General features: G+C 38.6%; 2 protein-coding genes across 2 annotated transcripts in view; both read right to left on the bottom strand.

The window, feature by feature from the left end:
- LOC134753970 (DE-cadherin) overlaps positions 1–1,190 on the bottom strand; it is a 372,368-nt gene extending 371,178 nt beyond the window's left edge. The window contains exon 1 of the mRNA XM_063690045.1: positions 686–1,190. Within this exon, the coding sequence (XP_063546115.1) occupies positions 686–761 (76 nt within the window). The 5' untranslated portion in view covers positions 762–1,190. The remainder of the gene's footprint in view (positions 1–685) is intronic.
- A 2,449-nt stretch (positions 1,191–3,639) lies between these two features.
- Positions 3,640–17,577, bottom strand: LOC134748206 (spondin-2-like). Its single transcript, XM_063682923.1, has 10 exons — positions 17,224–17,577; positions 16,537–16,721; positions 15,762–15,976; positions 14,833–15,039; positions 14,165–14,371; positions 13,124–13,387; positions 10,256–10,421; positions 9,735–9,792; positions 8,585–8,741; positions 3,640–3,729 (listed from the first exon to the last, which is right to left on the bottom strand). Exons 1-10 carry the CDS (start codon positions 17,229–17,231, stop codon positions 3,640–3,642), a joined length of 1,557 nt encoding a protein of 518 aa, XP_063538993.1. The 5' UTR covers positions 17,232–17,577.
- Between the last annotated feature and the right edge of the window lie 925 nt (positions 17,578–18,502).

The following is an 18,502-nucleotide window of genomic DNA, read 5'->3' as shown; positions in this document are numbered from 1 at the left end:
ACTCATTTCATATTTTTATTTACAAATTCATGTTTCAAAAAAACGAGTTGAAATCAAGAGCGTGTTATGAAAAAACCTTCTATACTTACCCTCAGTATCTCTTTTACAGTATAAAACTGACTGTCGCTAGTCAAAAAGGACTGTCTAACATTGTTCTTAACTTTCGTCACCTCAATGTTTTATAGTACATTGTGCAACATGGGGCGTAAGTTAAATATTGCAAACGAGAGTAGTTAAATCGGGACAGCTTGCCGGAGCGATTTATAGACTCGAGTTTGCAATATTTTTACGCCCCGAGTTACACACAATGTTTTTCATAACACTTGCGATACAAAAAAAAAGTAGGTATAAAGACAAAAACTGTTAATTATAATACTTGAATCTTCATAACTCCCTAGGGAAAACGCCGTTTCTATAGCGTGTGATATATTTTTTTAAAGTACCCGGTGAACTTTACCGGGTTAGAACAGGCATACGCGAACCGCGAGGTAAACGAACCCACTCGAGGTCACTGCCAAGTTGCCAACGCTCCAACGACTTAACTTACCTATGCATTCACGCAGATTCACGCCGACAGAGACGTGTCAAAAAGAATACGCTAGACATCACGTTTCGCTGTTCCTAATTCACAATATATTCCGAGAACGCAACAAAGGCTTTAGAACAAAGCATTCACAGGTAGTACCTTTATTGAATTGCGCCGACGCCAGTGCGAGCGATCCCAGCAGCAGCAACATCGCCCATCGACTTTCCCGCCACATTCTTCAAGTATAACTTAACTTTATTACTATTTCTTACACGTCGCTAAAGCGACTTGTCACTGAAGCACTCACGAGGTCTCGTAATCGCACAAACCACGCACACTATCACAGAACTCAAGCACATCCATTTGAAAAATGTTCGTTTATTTATCCGATAAGGTAGCCGCTTCGCACGGTCGTGGGACGAGCACAGGTAAAGTGGAACGGTGAGCCTATTAAGTTTTAATACGCTAAACTACACTTTAAACACGTCTGAAGATAACTAAACATTATTAAAAGCGAACGGTACGGGAGTTCTGCACGAGTTTAAGTTCGGAAACTTCACATATTTCCGATAAATAAGTTCGAAGTTGGCGAGAGCGGCAGCGGCGCGAGACACAACCTCCCGGCGCATCGCTCGCGACAGACTGGCGCGAAGTGAGTGAACAATCAACAAGTTGCGGTCGCGCGCTATGCAGCCGTTGTGCCGCGCGCGCGGAGCATGCGCGATCCGCGTCTATCTTCATACTCAACCGCCACAAACATTGTTTGTACGCTCGTGTTGGTAAGAAGGCAAGGCAAGGCAAGCACACTTCCAAGATGGCGGTCAAGCCGGCGACGGAACCGGTTTTTTTTTCGCGCAAAAAACAAGAAGACTGGATTTCTATCCTCGAAGCGGGTTGTCACACGGGTCTTTGCTATATCTATCGGTGCGGGGTAAAAATATAACTTTCTTGCAGTTGATAAACTTTAAGGTAATAACGAAAATAATCATTATACGCGGTCGAACTGGTCGAAGTCGCGGGCAGAAGTTATAAAACCAACTAAAAACGATTTATATAAACCATAAGAACTAAAACCGGCCAAGTACGAGTCGGACTCGCCCACTGATGAGGGTTCCGTACTTTTTAGTATTTGTTGTTATAGCGGCAACAGACATATAAAGGTACATCATCTGTAAAAATTTCAACTGTCTAGCTATCACGGTTCATTAGATACAGCCTGGTGACAGTCAGACAGATGGACAGCGGAGTCTTAGTAATACGGTCCCGTTTTTACGCTTTTGGGTACGGAACCCTAAAAAATTAAATATAACTCAATAATGCTGTCGTCGGAAACTAGCTCATAGGTGGACGAAAACTAGCTCATAGATGGACGAAAACTAGCTCATAGGTGGACGTAAACTAACTCATAGGTGGACGAAAACTAAAATAACACTACTATTGCAATTTTTTTTTTTTTAAATAAACCGTAAATATAATTGAAGGTTCAGTAATATTAACCTAAAATAAACAATATGAGCAATACAAACAAATATCTAAGTAAGAGTACTTTAAGTTTTTTTTTCGACGAAAACTGACACACCTTCCCTATATCGTAATATATACCGAACTATAACATCTTAAGGTACCTTAAGATGCCTTGCGATAAGATATCGTAACTTGTGGACTCTGTCAAATAGTACGTAAAAGATATCGTAAGATGCCGTATCTTACGGTACTTACCTGTACGTATATATTATCGCTCCGTCTGTGACGCGCTTTATGCAGATTTTAGGTCCTACCATGTCCTACCTAGCCAAGCCACCTACACTACTAACAGACACCTACCTACTAGGTATTTCCTAAGTTATCTCTTCTGGGATTATGCCAGTAAAAATCGACGCCTCTGGTCTTTTTTAGTACTTAATTCAATTCAATGCAGTTATTTCATGTAACCAAGACACATTTTATTAGTAACACTTACATAACTAAGGGGTTAGTAGATACAGACTAAGGGAGAAGGAAGTAGGCAGGAAGTAGGTAGGGAGGGAAGGAAGTAGGTAGGACTTAAATTTAAAACAAAATAACACTGACGGGAGAATGCAATCCCTCGCAGTGTGACAAGTAGGGACAGTCAACCCTGTCCGCTATCATTCGCAGGATGCTGTTGGGACTGCCGCGCACCCGGCGCACCAGGGATGCCGCGCGCGCACGCATTGTAGTATAGAAACAGTCCACGCGCGCCGCCGCGAACATCCCCGATGCGCTACAGACACGAGGCAGCCCCATCAACACCCCGAACGCATTGTTAATATTGATATACTGACCTCTACTACTACTTACCACCTCGGTAGCAAAGTAAACGAATACGTATACTCGTACCTAATTGGGAAATTTCGAAAACCATTTCAATAAGAGCCCCTTTTCGAAATTGTCTGCCACTTTTTTAGTGTATTTTCCTTCAAAGTTACCCAAATATACTTAAATAGAATTAATAACGGGTCACAAAAAGGAAACTACAGTACATAGTTTATTTTCATTGTATTACTTTCACTGAAAACAAGTACCTATATTAAAAATGCCATTTTACGTTACGTATAGTTTGTCAAAGGACTGTCTCATTTCAAACATAGAAAGAGAGAATCATACTATCTTTGTCTTACACTAGTACTAGCACCCAAAAGAAAAGGATGAGTATTAGCAAAGATAGATATAACTCCGTAATAGATGGATACTGTCTAAGGAAAAAACGTGCCTCGAAAATCAAGAAAATTTGATTCTCGATCAGATGGCGCCACTAGTTTCGGCCTACTCTCGTATAGAGGGCGTTGATAGTTTCGTTTGTTATTTATAATTTTAAGACATATCAGTGAAAGAACATGGGTCAAAATCATATAAAAATAATTAATGCAAACAAAAAAATCATTTATCATTATTTAAATACATTTTAACGTATTTTTATAAATCTTCATTTTTAGTTTTAAAGTATGTCGATAGATGGCAGTGAATTTACTGGGGTTACAAAATTTACTATGACAGTACCGCTCTAGTATAAGTTACTCTATGGTATTAGTTTTTTGTTTTATTTACTGACAAGAGTTGCTTGACCAACTATAGGTACACTGTACTCCGTTGTTTTAATAACAATCAACATAGCAAGACTGGTACTCCGTGTCCATTTGTTTTGGGTCCACTATACACTTCTCTTCACGATCAGATCCATGGTTCTGCAAAAAAGAAAACTGAGATTTAAACTTTCACGATTCTTACTCAATATTATTCACAACGACGGGACTTAATCGCGTAAACTAAGTTTCAAATTTACCTCCGACGTTTCGAGGACGGCGTTGTCCCCGTGATCTGGGAGAAGACTGGCTAAAGTTGACTTCAACATCTTCTATAACGCGCGAGTTTGTCGAACTACTAGAACTTTGTCTTTTTTAATAACTTGAACGTTTTGCGCACTCGGGATGTCACCTAGACCACGGTGGCACCGAACGTGTTTTTTTATATTCAGCCCTACATCAATTATATTTATTATTTCCTTTATTCATCTCAAGTCTTAGAATAGGCTGATAGCTGTTACCTATACCAAAGAGAATACTGTATAGAGGGTTATTGTCATAGTAAATTTTGTAGTCACAGTTTTACTGCCATCTTTCGACACATGATTAAAACTAAAGGTAAAAATGAATAACAATATCAAAAAAATATAGATATATGGACTGATTTTGGCAATGAGTGTTACCTATTTGAAGGGTTAGGCTACAGCCAAAAAGTCCACGCAAGTAAATGCGGATTGGTAGATATTATGTTAAGGTTATTTATATAAAAAAAATCAGTTTTTAACATATATGTTACATAACCGAAAAGGTACATCATAGCCGCTGCATGAAAAACACCCTATCACCTGTACCAATGTATTTACACCTGTGATGACGAAATAAAAATGATTGATTGATTGGGCACTAAAAGGAAGTAAAGTAGGTACCTAAACAATATAAATGTTGTTCGAGCTAGCTTCATACACAGCCATCTCTCAATACATTTCATCCGAAGTTTTACCACTAAAACTAGACGCGAACTCAAAATAACGCGGATAATTTAAAGGAAGTTGAACGGCAAAACTCATAAGTGAATTCAAAAGGTCCTAACACACTATGAGAGTCGTATAGACATGTGTCATTTTTAGTGTGGTTGGAAAGTTGTCAGTGCTGCTATTATTGACGAGCGAGGGTTTGCTTCACAGAACCAGTAACTTAAATAAGTAAGGACCTAGGAGTATCAACAGAACTGTATTATGAGTAAGGCACCTATCAGATACATAATAGTATACTTCCCCCGGGATGTCCCTTCGGGACATAAAGGACTCTCTAAACTCCTAATGAAACAAAAAAAAAGTAGTATCAGTCATCATTTTCACCGACTGATATCTCGCGCAAGAAGCTTAGGTAGTTAGACCAAGAAAAGTGCAGAGATTTTGATAGCACACGCAGTGACAGTGTTATTTATACGTCATAATTTCATAGAAGTCTGACGTTTAAAATAATACCAGTAGGCCAAGCACATGATTGACGCGACACTATCTCGCCGCGAGATAGACTCCTCGTCTTTTACTAACTGTAGGCCGAGCACATGATTGGCGCGACAGTATCTCGCCGCGAGATAGACTACCCGTCTTTTACTAACTGTATGAATTAAAGGGGGACGGGTAGTCTATGTCGCGGCGATATACTCTCGCGCCAATCATGTGCTAGCCCGGCTGTATGAATTAAAGGGGGACGGGAGGCCTATGTCGCGGCGAGATACTCTCGCGCCAATCATGTGCAAGCCCAGCTACACAGCCTTCACTGCGTGTGCTGTCAAAATCTCTGCAGAATTCTTGGTTTAACTCTAAGTAGTATAGCGCCGGCCCGAGCACTTGTTCAACGTAGAGCGAGATTGGTTTATGGCGCCCTTGGTTGAAGCTTTTTGGCATTTTTTTCCTGTTGGAGTGATTACTGGCCTAAAATATTTAGTTTATAAAAAAATGCTTCTTCAAGACCTTATCGTTTTAAACGACCTATCCAATTACCACACCATAGGGTTCAAGCAAAAGATCTTTACGTATAGGTATTTACGATTTTTACCCATAAAATAATTATAGTAGTTATTTTACCACTTTGTCGGCGTGATTGATTTTATACACCCATGTCAAATTGCAGCTTTCCACAACTTTTTCCTAAACATTCTGGAAGGCAAAATTGAAAAGAGGAGAGGCAGTGGAACGCCTAGAATCACATATCTGAGCCAAGTAAAAGAGAATGCATCGTACGAGCAAATCAAAAGAATGGCTTAGGAAAGAAAGGATTGGCAATTACTCTACCGACAAGAGCAAAGCTCTTAAGTTATGATGATAATGATGATGGTGATGTCAAATTGCAGCTTTCTAACACTAACAGACAGTGACCTAGCTATCCCCTACCATTTATCGTCTAGAGCAGCCGCTCCACTTGCTCTCCCCTAGTAGGGCCGGCCCTGAGTACAGTCAGCAAAACTATTCAAACCATTTTATGGATGTTCGAACCATTCTAGACCAAACAGGAAGTACCCCGCTTTATTTTGGTTCGTATGAGGCAATTGCTCCAGCGGTCGAAATGCAACAGCAATCCGGTTTGCGCCGCGCCGAGTCGCCGACCTCATACCGAGACTGCGGTTACAACAGTTCTCCAGTTTACTGATTTGAATTGCAACTCGAACTGGAACCTTGTCATTTGTAATTTAATTAATTACATTGCTATTTAACATCTAGTTCTACATTAACATTATGCCAGCGAAAGAATTTTAGTTTAGGCTTCGTAATGCTATTGACAGCGCCATCTGTGAACAGTTTTAAAAAGCGTGACATAATCGCTCCACCTCCACACTCTCTACAGACTGTTAAAGGGAACACTTTAAAAGTTGCAAGTAGTTTGTTAAATATATAAGAGATGGCGTCGTGGCGATCGATATTGATTATTATATGTATACCAAACCTAAAGATAGATATAACTCCGTAATAGATGGATACAGTCTAAGGAAAAAACGTGCCTCGAAAATCACGAAAATTTGATTCTCGATCAGATGGCGCCACTTGTTTTGGCCTACTCTCGTACTCGTATAGAGGGCGTTGACGGTTTTGTTTGTTATTTATAATTTTAACGCATATCAGTGAAAGAACATGGGTCAAAATCAAAATAAAAAATGCAAATAAAAAAATCATTTATCTATATTTAAAATTTAAATTTTAAATACATTTTAACGTATTTTTATGCCTATTCTCGGCTAGATGGCGTGGATAACCCCGTTTGATATTTAACAATTTTAACACATATCACTCATATCAGTGAAAGAACATGGGTCAAAATCATGTAAAATTAATAAATACACCTGCCGCGCTAGTAGAGGACGCTGGTTTGATTACAGCCTGGGGCACTGGAGGCCTTGGTCACTTTTTCTTAGTATGACATTTATTTTAGATGAATAAATACAAAAAAAAAAACATTTATCCATATATATATATATTTTTTGATATTTCTATACATTTTTATTTTTAGTTCTAATCGTGTTGATAGATGGCAGTAAATTTACTGTGACTACAAAATTTATTATGACATTAACCCTCTATCCTATATATTCTCTTTGGTAGTACGTCACCGAACCCTAAAGAGAAATTTTAAACCACTTAAAACTTTCATATTTGCTAACCTAACCTAACGTAAGAAAAACTAATTATAAGACATCAAACATGTATAGATTACTTACACAATTAATTTCATTAAAACTTCGCCCGTCGGAGAATTCTTACGGAGTGTTTGTACTCGCGTGTACTTATGAACTTGAAATGTAAATCCGAAGAGAATTAAGTAGACATAGAGTGTTTACTCCATACATCAGTTTTGTTACCTAAAATACTATTATTTTCGTAGTGGACATCTAGCGTCAAGTAGCGGAACTATCAGTACAGAAGATACTATCAAAGATAGATATAACTCCGTAATAGATAGATACAGTCTAAGGAAAAAACGTGCCTCGAAAATCAAGAAAATTTGATTCTCGTTCAGAGGGCGCTACTAGTTTTGGCCTACAGTCGTATAGATGGCGTTGACGGTTTCGTTTGTTATTTAACAATTTTAACGCTTATCAGTGAAAGAACATGGGTCAAAATCATAAAAATAATTAATGCAAATAAAAATAATAATTTATCTATATTTAAATACATTCTATCGTATTTTTATAAATCTTCATTTTTAGTTTTAAAGTGTGTCGACAGATGGCAGTGAATTTACTGGGGTTACAAAATTTACTATGACAGTACCGCTCTGTATTATTAACTGTAAAACATCAAACAAAATCAAACCAAATCAAAACAAAATACACGTTATTAAATATTTATCTTAAAGATAATCATATAAAAGTCAATTTTATCAGCCAACATAAGGAAACAACTCAAAAGCATCAAATTACTTTGCCCCACATGTGGATAAAACGCAACTTTCTCATCAGTTTTTAAATAATCAAGAGAACCTTTACCAGCTGGTGTGGTGAAAACATATTGTCTACCATTGTCCCGTCCAAACGCGGATTTTCTGAAGATTTGCAGGCATATGAGTTTCTTTTCTGTCACGGTGGATGTCCAAAATGCTTAGTAAAATAATCATGTATGTATAAGTATGTATAAACTCTTTATTGTACAAAACACAGAACACAAATATGGCACAGAAATAGGCAGTACAAAGGCGAACTTATCCCTTTAAGGGATTTGTTCCGGTTAACCTTTGAGTAGATGAGAATTGGCGAGCCTTGGGGGAGGCCTATGTCCAGCAGTGGACGTCTATCGGCTGACATGATGATGATGATGATGATGATGAGATGAGAATTTATGAAGAACGGTAGACATAAAAAGCAGTGCGTACAATAGACTAGAGGAAAGTCAATAATCATCGACTTGAAACTTTGAAAAGATGTAGGTACCTAATTTAATATACAAAATAAAATGCGTTTGTACGAAGCAGCCCTAAAGCTATACATGAAGACGTGAACCTAAGGTAACCCTGTACGTACCATGTGGCTTCTATAATAGTTGTGGTTCCAAGTTGTCTTGTACCGGACGCGGAACTGCCTTCCGGAACCACAATCTCCTTCAGGTGAGCATTGAGACCAGGGCTCCCATTCGGTAAAGCCGCAGCCTTCACGAGACTCAGATACTTGAGGTTCCTCCCTGTAAAGGAAATAGACGATAATAAGTAAGTAATTTTTGGTACAAGCTTTTATCGCTGTCTGTGCTTTTCTTTCCACAGGCAACTAATACTCGTCGAGACAAATCTAAAAACCCCAAACACAATTAGGTTGCGTTGCATTGTTTTATCACAGTTTCTATGGCTACCTCGTGTCTCCATCATCAGATCAGCTCGATGGTACCATAATATTGCACTGCCACCCAACTTACATATGTATGCAAATTTTCTGGTTCATTGGAAGTTGGAAAGTGGGTTACAAGATTTGACCCTTCAAAACATATATATAGGTAGAAATCATCGCATTTGATCGCATTTATGTTTACTATTAGCAAAGATAGATATAACTCCGTAATAGATGGATACAGTCTAAGGAAAAAACGTGCCTCAAAAATCCACGAAAATTTGATTCTCGATCAGAGGGCGCCACTAGTTTTGGCCTAGTCTCGTATAGAGGGCGTTGACGGTTCTGTTTGTTATTTATAATTTTAACGCATCAATGGAAGAACATGGGTCAAAATCATATAAAAATAATTAATGCAAATAAAAAAATCATTTATCCATATTTAAATACATTTTAACGTATTTTTATGAATCTTTATTTTTAGTTTTAAAGTATGTCGATAGATGGCAGTGAATTTACAGCGGTTACAAAATTTACTATGACAGTACTGCTCTATCTAATTATATCCTCATTGCTATTAGCCCCAGCCCTCTTGCGCACGAAAGGCCTGCGGTGGTAGGATGGTTGTATTATTATCGCCTGTCACTTTCGCACTTACATACTTGTTAGAAAGTGACAGGTATGGTGCTTAGCCCGCTGTGCCCAGCAGTGGGACGTATTTAGGCTGAATTATTATTATATTAGACGGAAAGGGCGAGACTATAGCCCTGTGGACTACATAGTTACTTATAGTTGAATGGACTAGGAAGTCTATTCGTACCTATATGTAAGAGATACTAAACAATGAACTTACGTTTCTTCGTCTTGAGCACTCGTTTCCATGTTTTCTGCTTGTTCTTCGTCAGTTGTATCTAAAAATATGAAAAATACACATATTATCTTTGAAGGAAGGATGTTAAAAAGGCGTAAAGATTTAAAAATACTTATTCCTAATTGGCGACGTATGGCTTTTTGCCTATTTTCAATGTACCTACATAATTAATTAATGATAGGTATTTGGTTTTGTACGAGATGGAGCGACGACCTGGTGAAGGTCGCGGGAATTCGGTGGATGTGAGCGGCACAGGATCGGTAGGAGTGGCGAGCCTTGGGGAAGGCCTATGTCCAGCAGTGGACGTCTATCGGCTGACATGATGATGATGATGATGATTTGGTAATGATAGGTAATAGGTATGACATTTCAAAAATATTCTTTTGTATTGAAATTGCCCGTCAAACCTTCCATATCGATTAATAGCAAAATTTTTGACAGGCGCAAAAAAGTGAAAACTACAAAGAAGAAAATGCAGTTTTTAGATGTCCTACTTGTCTTACCTGCCTCGCAATCTTTGACAGGGTAAACGTCCAACAGCCTCGTCTTCAGATGACCGAAGGGCTTAAGGTCGTTCAAGTTTAACTGGTAGAAGGGGGATTCCCTGTCGAACGAACCCAGGGCCACCCGGCCTACTTTTTCTTGGGGATTCGTTTTCTTCTTGGTTGACTGTAAGAAAAATATCATTAATTTTTAACATTGTTCGTCTAGCAACACTTGTTTTTACCTTTCCTTGGAAATTATAGTGACACTTTACCAAATTATAGTCACAATTTACTAAATTTAAATGAATTTTTTGTCGATAGTTTTTTGAAAGTTTCAAAATGGCGGAGCAATTGGTATAGATCTACAGCTCACAGAGCTACTTACTTAGTATTAAAAGACTTTTTACAATAAACCGCGGGCCAGGAGCATATATCGTCAGTCATCGCCTCCCGGCTGATACTTTGTCAGATAATAGTTTAGATTAGGTGCTATCATGAATTAAACAAATAGTCAGCCGGTTGTATCGCGATGGAAAGACCGTCAGTTTTTTTTTCAGTCATCGCCTTCCGAATCTCCCGATTCATATTGTGTCAGTGTCAGATGATAGTTTAGATGCTATTTTAAATTTATCGCGGTCCATCGCGGTTCAACGTGGCAACGCGGCGAGCGTCATGGGCACCTTTGCATCGGGGGGTTTGCGGGACGATTTTCGGGACGGCTGAAATGTGACTTGTTATTATTAGTGTTAGTTTCTAGGATAGTATAGTTTAGAGTAAGAGTAATTTGTTATTGTGATGTATGATTGTATATTTGATTTAATTTAATGTAATTTAGTATAATTTTAAGAGTATGAAAGATTTCCATAATATATTAGTAATTCTATTTAAATTTATAAAGTTTTAAATTTTAAAAACCGTCAGCCGGTTGTAGCACAATAGCATCTAAACTATCATGTGACAAAGTATCACACGGGAGGCGATGACAAAAATTTTTTTTACGTGTTCGGTGGCTGCCATTCTTCAACCCACCAACGGAGCGGCAGCTGACGTCCACGAGGGTTCATCATACATAACCGTTAACCACTATACGAGTTATCGCCCATGGAAATTTGCTCCTGGCTCGCGGTCTACAACCTTTTGGTCTCCATCGTCTTGTCTTCGACTGCCTTAAAAATCTCCGCTGCTCAAGACAAAGCTTCTAATTTGTTGGTTTTTCAAGGCCATCTCAAATACAAACTGTGTTCCTGAGTTCTGAAATAATTTATACTAATCTTCGATGATGAAGAGGTAAAGTTTGCGAACGATTTCCGCAGATAATCGGAGAAACCATTACGGGAATTTATATCTACCGGCTGTTTCGGAAAGATCGTTCATAAGAAAAACTGATAATCTTCATTTGGGGTAAGTTGAAATAAAGTAATGGTCTTTTAAGCTTTAAGATTTATCGGAGTGCCATTTGAGGTTATTTGCATACTTTGTTACTAAAGACTGACTGACTGACCAAAAGATTTACGAAAAATAACGTTTGTATGGGAAAAATTCAAACTCTAGTTAGAAGACGGTCACCTCCCTATTTTTTACACATGTTGATAAAACACGCTAAGTTTTGTTATTTTATCTCAACGTCAAAGGTGTGCTCAACCACTTTGACATTTTTAATGTTATATGAAAGTTATGAAACCCAAGAAAAAAAATTATGATTTTTTTTGGGTATAAGTCCTCTCGCTCATGAGAGGAGGGATGTGTCTAGCAGTGAGACCTATATGGGCTCAATTTTTATTGATATTTGATCTTTATTTAAGTAAGTAATTGTTTTTACTTCTCCATAGTCCTTGTCTGCGTACGTACGTACACGGGTAAGGGCAGCATCCGCTCGGTGTACCCCTTACATTATATTAAAGTGTCCAAAGGGCGTCGACGTGTAGGGTGGTGTTGGTTTCGGCTCTGTGCACGCCTTGCAAAGATCCGGAACACCATTGTCTTTAATAGGTGACTGGATCAAAGGCCAGATGCAGAAGGCGGTAGGTAATCTTGGACACGGCGCGGATAGTACGTTTAGTTTTTTATAATGTGTTCACATGTATTTTGTGTTGTTTTTGTATGTGTTTTTATATTGATGTTATAAATAACAAATAACCTAACTTTATGAGACCAGACAAATAAAAGAAATATTAATAATAAATGTATTTGCTTGACTTGAAAAACTTGGAAAATATGAAGATCGCTATTCCATCGATTGAGAAATTCCCTATTTATGTCCTTCTCTCAAAGTTCGAGGGATCAAATTTAATAATTTTATGTTGCATAGCAACTGAATTGAGAATTGCTGCGATATCACTACATGTCAAGTTTAGGCTACAAGTACAAATTAAAACTAAAATGAGTGAAATGTTTTAAAGTGCTGTCAACGTTTAAAATTGGAAAATATTTACAGTACAGATATCGCAACGAGTCGTAATTAACGGATTACGCAAATTCATGACAAATGAAAGATGCGAATTAACAAATAAAATTGAATTTAATAAAATCGGTCATTTTATCGAAAGAGACACGATACTGGTTTTATTTTGGTAAATACGAGTACAAAAGAATAACGTATAAAATGCTGACATGTTACTTATTTTCATGATACTTAAAAAGGGAAAAGTATATGAGTCAGTATGTAAACAAGATCGCTGAGAAAAAGATAAACAGTATAGAAACCTCTTGTTTCTTAAAAAAAAAACTTGATTCGAGTAACATTCAAAAAACTATATACGCGAAGCACCAGGAACTATTAAGGGTAAGTCCATCGACCAATTTCCAGCCTTATGAAAAATTTGATCAACATCTGATGCTCATCAACATCATATAAGTAATGTCCACTCTTTAAGTACAGATACTTACGTTATACGAAACGCCATCCATAGTGCCCGCGTCCCAAGGATACAGCGGTAGCTTCTCATACTCCAGCCAGCCGTTGTCAGTGCACAGCTCATACTTGTGCACCCCGAGGAACCAATCAGGTGATGGCTGGATCCCAATGACCAATGAGAACAGGTGGTGCGTTCTGTCCGTTCGAAACAATGCATGGGACGGCCTGAACATGTTTGGGTGCGCGTTTCTGCGTCCACGGATCATCGTGCGGGTGCTATCTGGTCCATAGCCCACCTGAAGGTAAAGTGAAACTGTAGAACTAAGCTTAATACGTCAATTAATAGAATTTCCTGTGTTCTATGTCATTTTACAGCGGTCTCTGTAACTTTTTATAACGTATGTCGAATTATTCAAGAACGCCTTCTGCCTATGACGACGCCTGAGGCGCGTTTTTGACTACATCTTTTCAGAATCTTTTTAAGCGGATTTTACTGCATAGGTCCTATAGAATTTTAAGCACGGAGTCTTTTTAGGGAATACGTATGTCTATCATATCTAATTCTCCTTCAGTTGTGAACATTATTGGCACTTATATACCATTTAGCAAACTTAGCAAACCGTTTTTCGGTTTCTTGATTCGTTGAGCTTAAAATTTGTCATATTTAGTCATATTTATGAAAAACCGGTGACACTGCAGCAATATTATAATGACATCGACCAGGGGCCCGTTTCTCAAATGCTTGTAACTTGTAATACAAGCGGATGTTTTGACAGCTTATGTTAGAAAGGGACTTCCAATTGTATTACAAGTTACAAGCTTTTGAGAAACGGGCCCCTGATCTCATGATGGAGATCAAAGATGGTTATAGGAGGTGTTAATGCAGTCGGCTGCATTGATGCAGAAGTAATTAAAATTAAAAAAATTAAATATATCTTTATTTCAGACCATAAGTCCATATGTGTGTAATGCTGGAGCAGGTTGAATCCGAGTACCTTAGGCGAACAACCTGTTAAATGGGGTGGGGTATGACGGTGTCCGATCAAAACGGCAATGGAAACCATATGACTCACTTTACTCATAATCTCTTTCTCCAAGACATTCATGTCAGCATTCTCCGCTGCTTCCTGCAGGCCTATGCTGGCAAGAGTGTCGGGCTCCCAAAGTGTGAATACGTAGTCATGAGAAGCTCCCACCATGTAGCTGTATGCGTTCTTGTCCATGTTCGTGGGGAACTGCTGCGGGTGCGTCAGTTTGGACCATTGGCCTTCGAAAATCACCTGTAAATAAAAAATAAATCATTCAATAAACATAAACATAATATTCAATAATCGAATTTAATCAATAAACTGTCGGGAGTAATAATCCCTCCTACATGTAACTAATTTTATGGTTTCAATCACGTATTTCTAGTCACTTGCGCGACATGTTTAAGAGAGCCTAGGTCTCCATTATCAAGCAGTAACAGTGCATGAGCAGCGGTTTCGGAAACTTTGGGCGCATGCATGCGTCAATTCTATAGTTCTGTATATATATATATATATATATTTGCTTTGAGACCAAAACGGATAAGATGGTTATTATCTATGGTTATTATTATCTAAACCGACAGCGTGATAAAGACAGTGTCCGTCACTTTCAATTGCGCGGTGTTAAAAAGTGACGATTATTTTATCATGAGGATAAACTCATTCATGCATCCAGCTGGGAATGCAAGATGTTTTGATTATATTGAACTTACTTCATACCGTGCCTCGCTGCACAAATTACACGTCTCTTTGGCATCATACTGCGGCATGTCAAGCGGCCGTTCGTTGTCTTTGGTCAACACGATGTCCAGATTAGGACCGACATACCACGCCCTTGCGTTTTCGGCCACCATTGCGCGAATGCGCACTTTGCTCGCAATGGGCAGAGGGGAACTGGAACTGGGGGATAGCCAATGGACCTGCAACGAAGATGGGTTATAGTGTAATGTGTAATCAGGGCCGTCTTAAACTATGCTGGGGCCCTTGGGCACTCAAGAATTTGGGGCCCTTTTGGAAAGTAAAGAAAGCGAATTAAACTAACATCCGACCCGACCAGACTCGGCTGCTCACTATTACTGTCTGTCCTTCGGGGCTCCCTGAGGAAGGGGGCCCTGGGCACGGGGCCCGTGTGCCCTTATGGTGAGGATGGTACTGAGTGTAATTCGATGAGTACATTCCAAATGATATGATAAGTTTCGCACACGTAGAATGGTTCACATTTTTCGGCTAAGTCCGGAAACCAGAGCCCTGCCGGTTTCGTGAAATTATCACACTTGATGACAAAGACGTTAATCTTTGGCATATTATGGTGTGCCAAAGATACATAGGACTATATCGAATATTACTCACCGAAACCTATATCTTGCCAGTATTATCTATATTCTCCACAGTATTAGCACACTTGTCGAGTTGTCGCCGTACTGACACTACGTAGTCACTCTCGTCTATCTGTCTGTCTGTCTGTTACCTCTTCACGCTTGAACGCTGCTGAACCGATGTAGACGAAATTTCCCATGAAGATATTTTGAGTTCCGAGGAAGGACATAGGATAGTTTTCATCCCGGAAACCATCCCTTAAGGGGGTGAAAAGAGGGTGGATTTTTTCATGAAAGTGGTATATGAATACGAAATATAATCTCACCGAAACCTCCATCTTGCCAGTATTATCTATATTCTCCACAGTATTAGCGCACTTGTCACTATACTGACTACTATGGTCGTCGTCCATAGTCTTCATAGTGCCTACGTCGTATTGTTGTCTTCTGAACGCGTAGTTACTCTCGTCCACGTCCGGATCCTCGACGGTTATCATGAACCAGCTGAACGTGTGGTTCTGGTCGCTCGCTTTAATTGTTACTGAAATATTAATATCAGTGTTAAGATGTTGTTATAGTCGTTAGTTTTTAAGCTGGCCCTTACTCAAACTTGGCACACCTCAGTAAAAGATACAGCTTACAGAATCAATTGATTTATGATAGAGGTAGACAACAGGCGGTCTTATCGCTGAAGAGCGATCTCTTCCAGACAACCTTTGGGTAGCGGTAACAAATCATTTAGTCAAGAAGAGTAGGTGTTGCATAAAACGTTATAAAGCCTACTTTCATACCCACAATTATAGGTACAGTCAATAAACATACACAAATAAGAAAATTAAAATAGACACATATTTATTTTCATGTAGTTTTAAAATAAGAGCGTATTTCGGTTGTATTAAAGTTGCGGCGCGTCAGTGATTCTTAAATAGTGCAGACATTACGTTTATTTGATGCCAGCACCACACTTCGCTGTATTTGGCAAATATTCGTGTTGCATCCCTTTTGGTTTGTATGTCAAAGAAAAGAGATGCAACTAATATAATTTGCCAAATAAGGCGAAGTGTGGTGCCAGCATGACAGCAACACTGCATTAAAACTTACTGGCATATCGCTGGTCCGGCTTGAAAAGGTTGTTGACGTCCTTCCCCATGTTTTGCACGGTCATGGTGAATAAATTGTTGTTGTCCAATGGCTCCACCTCGTCGGGCACTAAGATCGGCTTGTGATTGCATTTTTCTGTTAGAACCAGTGCGTATAGTGACAGATAAACAATGAATCTGAGGTACCTGAAAAACAAGTTTAAAAATCGAAAGCGAAGGCAAAGGTCTCCGTTTTAGCTTGGGCTAAAATTCTTTCCTATGTCCACGGGCCCGTTTCTCAAAAGCTTGTAACTTGTAATACAAGTGGAAGTCCTTTCTAACAAAAGCTGTCAAAAAGCTATATCCGCTTGTATTACAAGTTACAAGCTTTTGAGAAACGGGCCCCAGATGTTTGCCTCTACAGGGGCCGTTTATCAAAAGCTTGTAGCTTGTAATACAAGTGGAAGTCCCTTTCTAGCAAAAGCTGTCAAAAAAACTTCCACTTGTATTACAAGTTACAAGCTTTTGAAAAACGAGCCCCAGGACGTTAAAATTACAAATAAAGTTTAGTTTGTTTTAGTTATATCTATTTTTTGCTGTCTACTTTTCGAACAGTGACACTGCAAACTAATGTGCCGAATAATTTTAATTCCGAACGCAGACAATTTTAAAATGTCACTAATTCACTCATGTTTACTAACAAACTTACTCGCACATTTTAGAAGATATATCCAACTATTGTAGCACTTTCACAGGAGTAAACACCAAACAATATTTGACATATTTATGAATACACAGTAGTCGAAGATCTAAGCTACAATCTTCATTTAAAACGGACTAACGTTCATACTTTTGTTTACCAAACACAAACGTATATTTTAAAGCACCTCGTATCCACTTCGTCGGCACTTTGTCCACTTAGAGACGTAAATTATACGGTCCTTTGTCCAATATTCAGTACAATTTGCGAGAATCCGATGAAATCTATTAGGTTATAACGCTCACGAAATGCGGTCTCCACAGCTCAAAATAAACCAAACGTCCGTTTGGAGCGATGCCAAACCAAAACTTCAGTTTTTAGTTGCGGCGGTTGTACGCTGTAGATTTGGGTTTTATTTTAATTAAAAAGTGACAAGTGACCTGATAAGGATTAAAGAAGTTCCATGGTCCTATTCAAAGCTAGCAAATAATATATAATAATTCATAAGCTTAAAAAATAGACCCTACTGGCACTTAAGTCCCCGGCAAGCTCGGTTCTTCATACAAACGTAGTTACGCTCTTATTTTTTAAACGACTAGCTAGATTGCTCTGAAACCTTGTCTTATAATAAGATAAGGTATATATATTATTAATTAGGTTATGTAGCTTCAGATACCATAGTAAAAGAAATACAGCGAATTTAAGTGTTTCATACAAAACTTGTTTTTGCTCTATTTCGTTTGTTTGTATTTGCAAACTTTCGTTACAATCCAACACGTAGTTTTAAAATGAGAACGAAACTCCGTTTGTATGGGAAGGTGCCTCTTAAGAGTATTGTTAAGATCTTTTATGCCGATTTCCACTATTTTTAACATTTTCCAAAAATGAAACGACATAAAAATCTATCTAACTACCGAACCTGCTCACAATATTTCACGAGGAGGTTGGGAAATGCGACCTGCAGAGGAGAACATCAGAACATACGAAAGTATTTTTTCCCAAGCTGAAACAGAGACCTTCGCTAACGCTCTGCCAATAAAAAGTGGTAGTCAATATTGTGTAATATTTAAAAAAAAAACTCGGTATCTTACAGTATGCATAGCTTTGACCGCTCCGCCATTTTGAAAAGTTACCCGAAAATAAATCGACAATAAGGTCACCAAACTTCACGAGAATCGGTAGAAAAAAAAGCGAACTGTAGACGAGTACATCCGGTCATACGACATAATTTTTGCCCAAACTGAAACGGAGACCTTCGCTTTCGCTCGGTCAATTAGTAATTCGGTTC

This window comes from Cydia strobilella, chromosome 1, assembly GCF_947568885.1.
Source record: "Cydia strobilella chromosome 1, ilCydStro3.1, whole genome shotgun sequence".
NCBI lineage: Eukaryota > Metazoa > Arthropoda > Insecta > Lepidoptera > Tortricidae > Cydia > Cydia strobilella.
The sequence above is the reverse complement of the archived record's forward strand: the minus strand, read 5'-3'. Positions and strand labels throughout refer to the sequence as shown.

What these genes read in the sequence shown, in the direction of transcription:
- LOC134748206 (XM_063682923.1), bottom strand. An exon ending in AGAAAGAGATTATGAGTAAA is followed by an intron (nt 13,388 to 14,164) that starts GTGAGTCATATG and finishes CTTTACCTTCAG; the next exon opens with GTGGGCTATGGACCAGATAG. An exon ending in TGGATGGCGTTTCGTATAAC is followed by an intron (nt 10,422 to 13,123) that starts GTAAGTATCTGT and finishes TTTTTCTTACAG; the next exon opens with TCAACCAAGAAGAAAACGAA.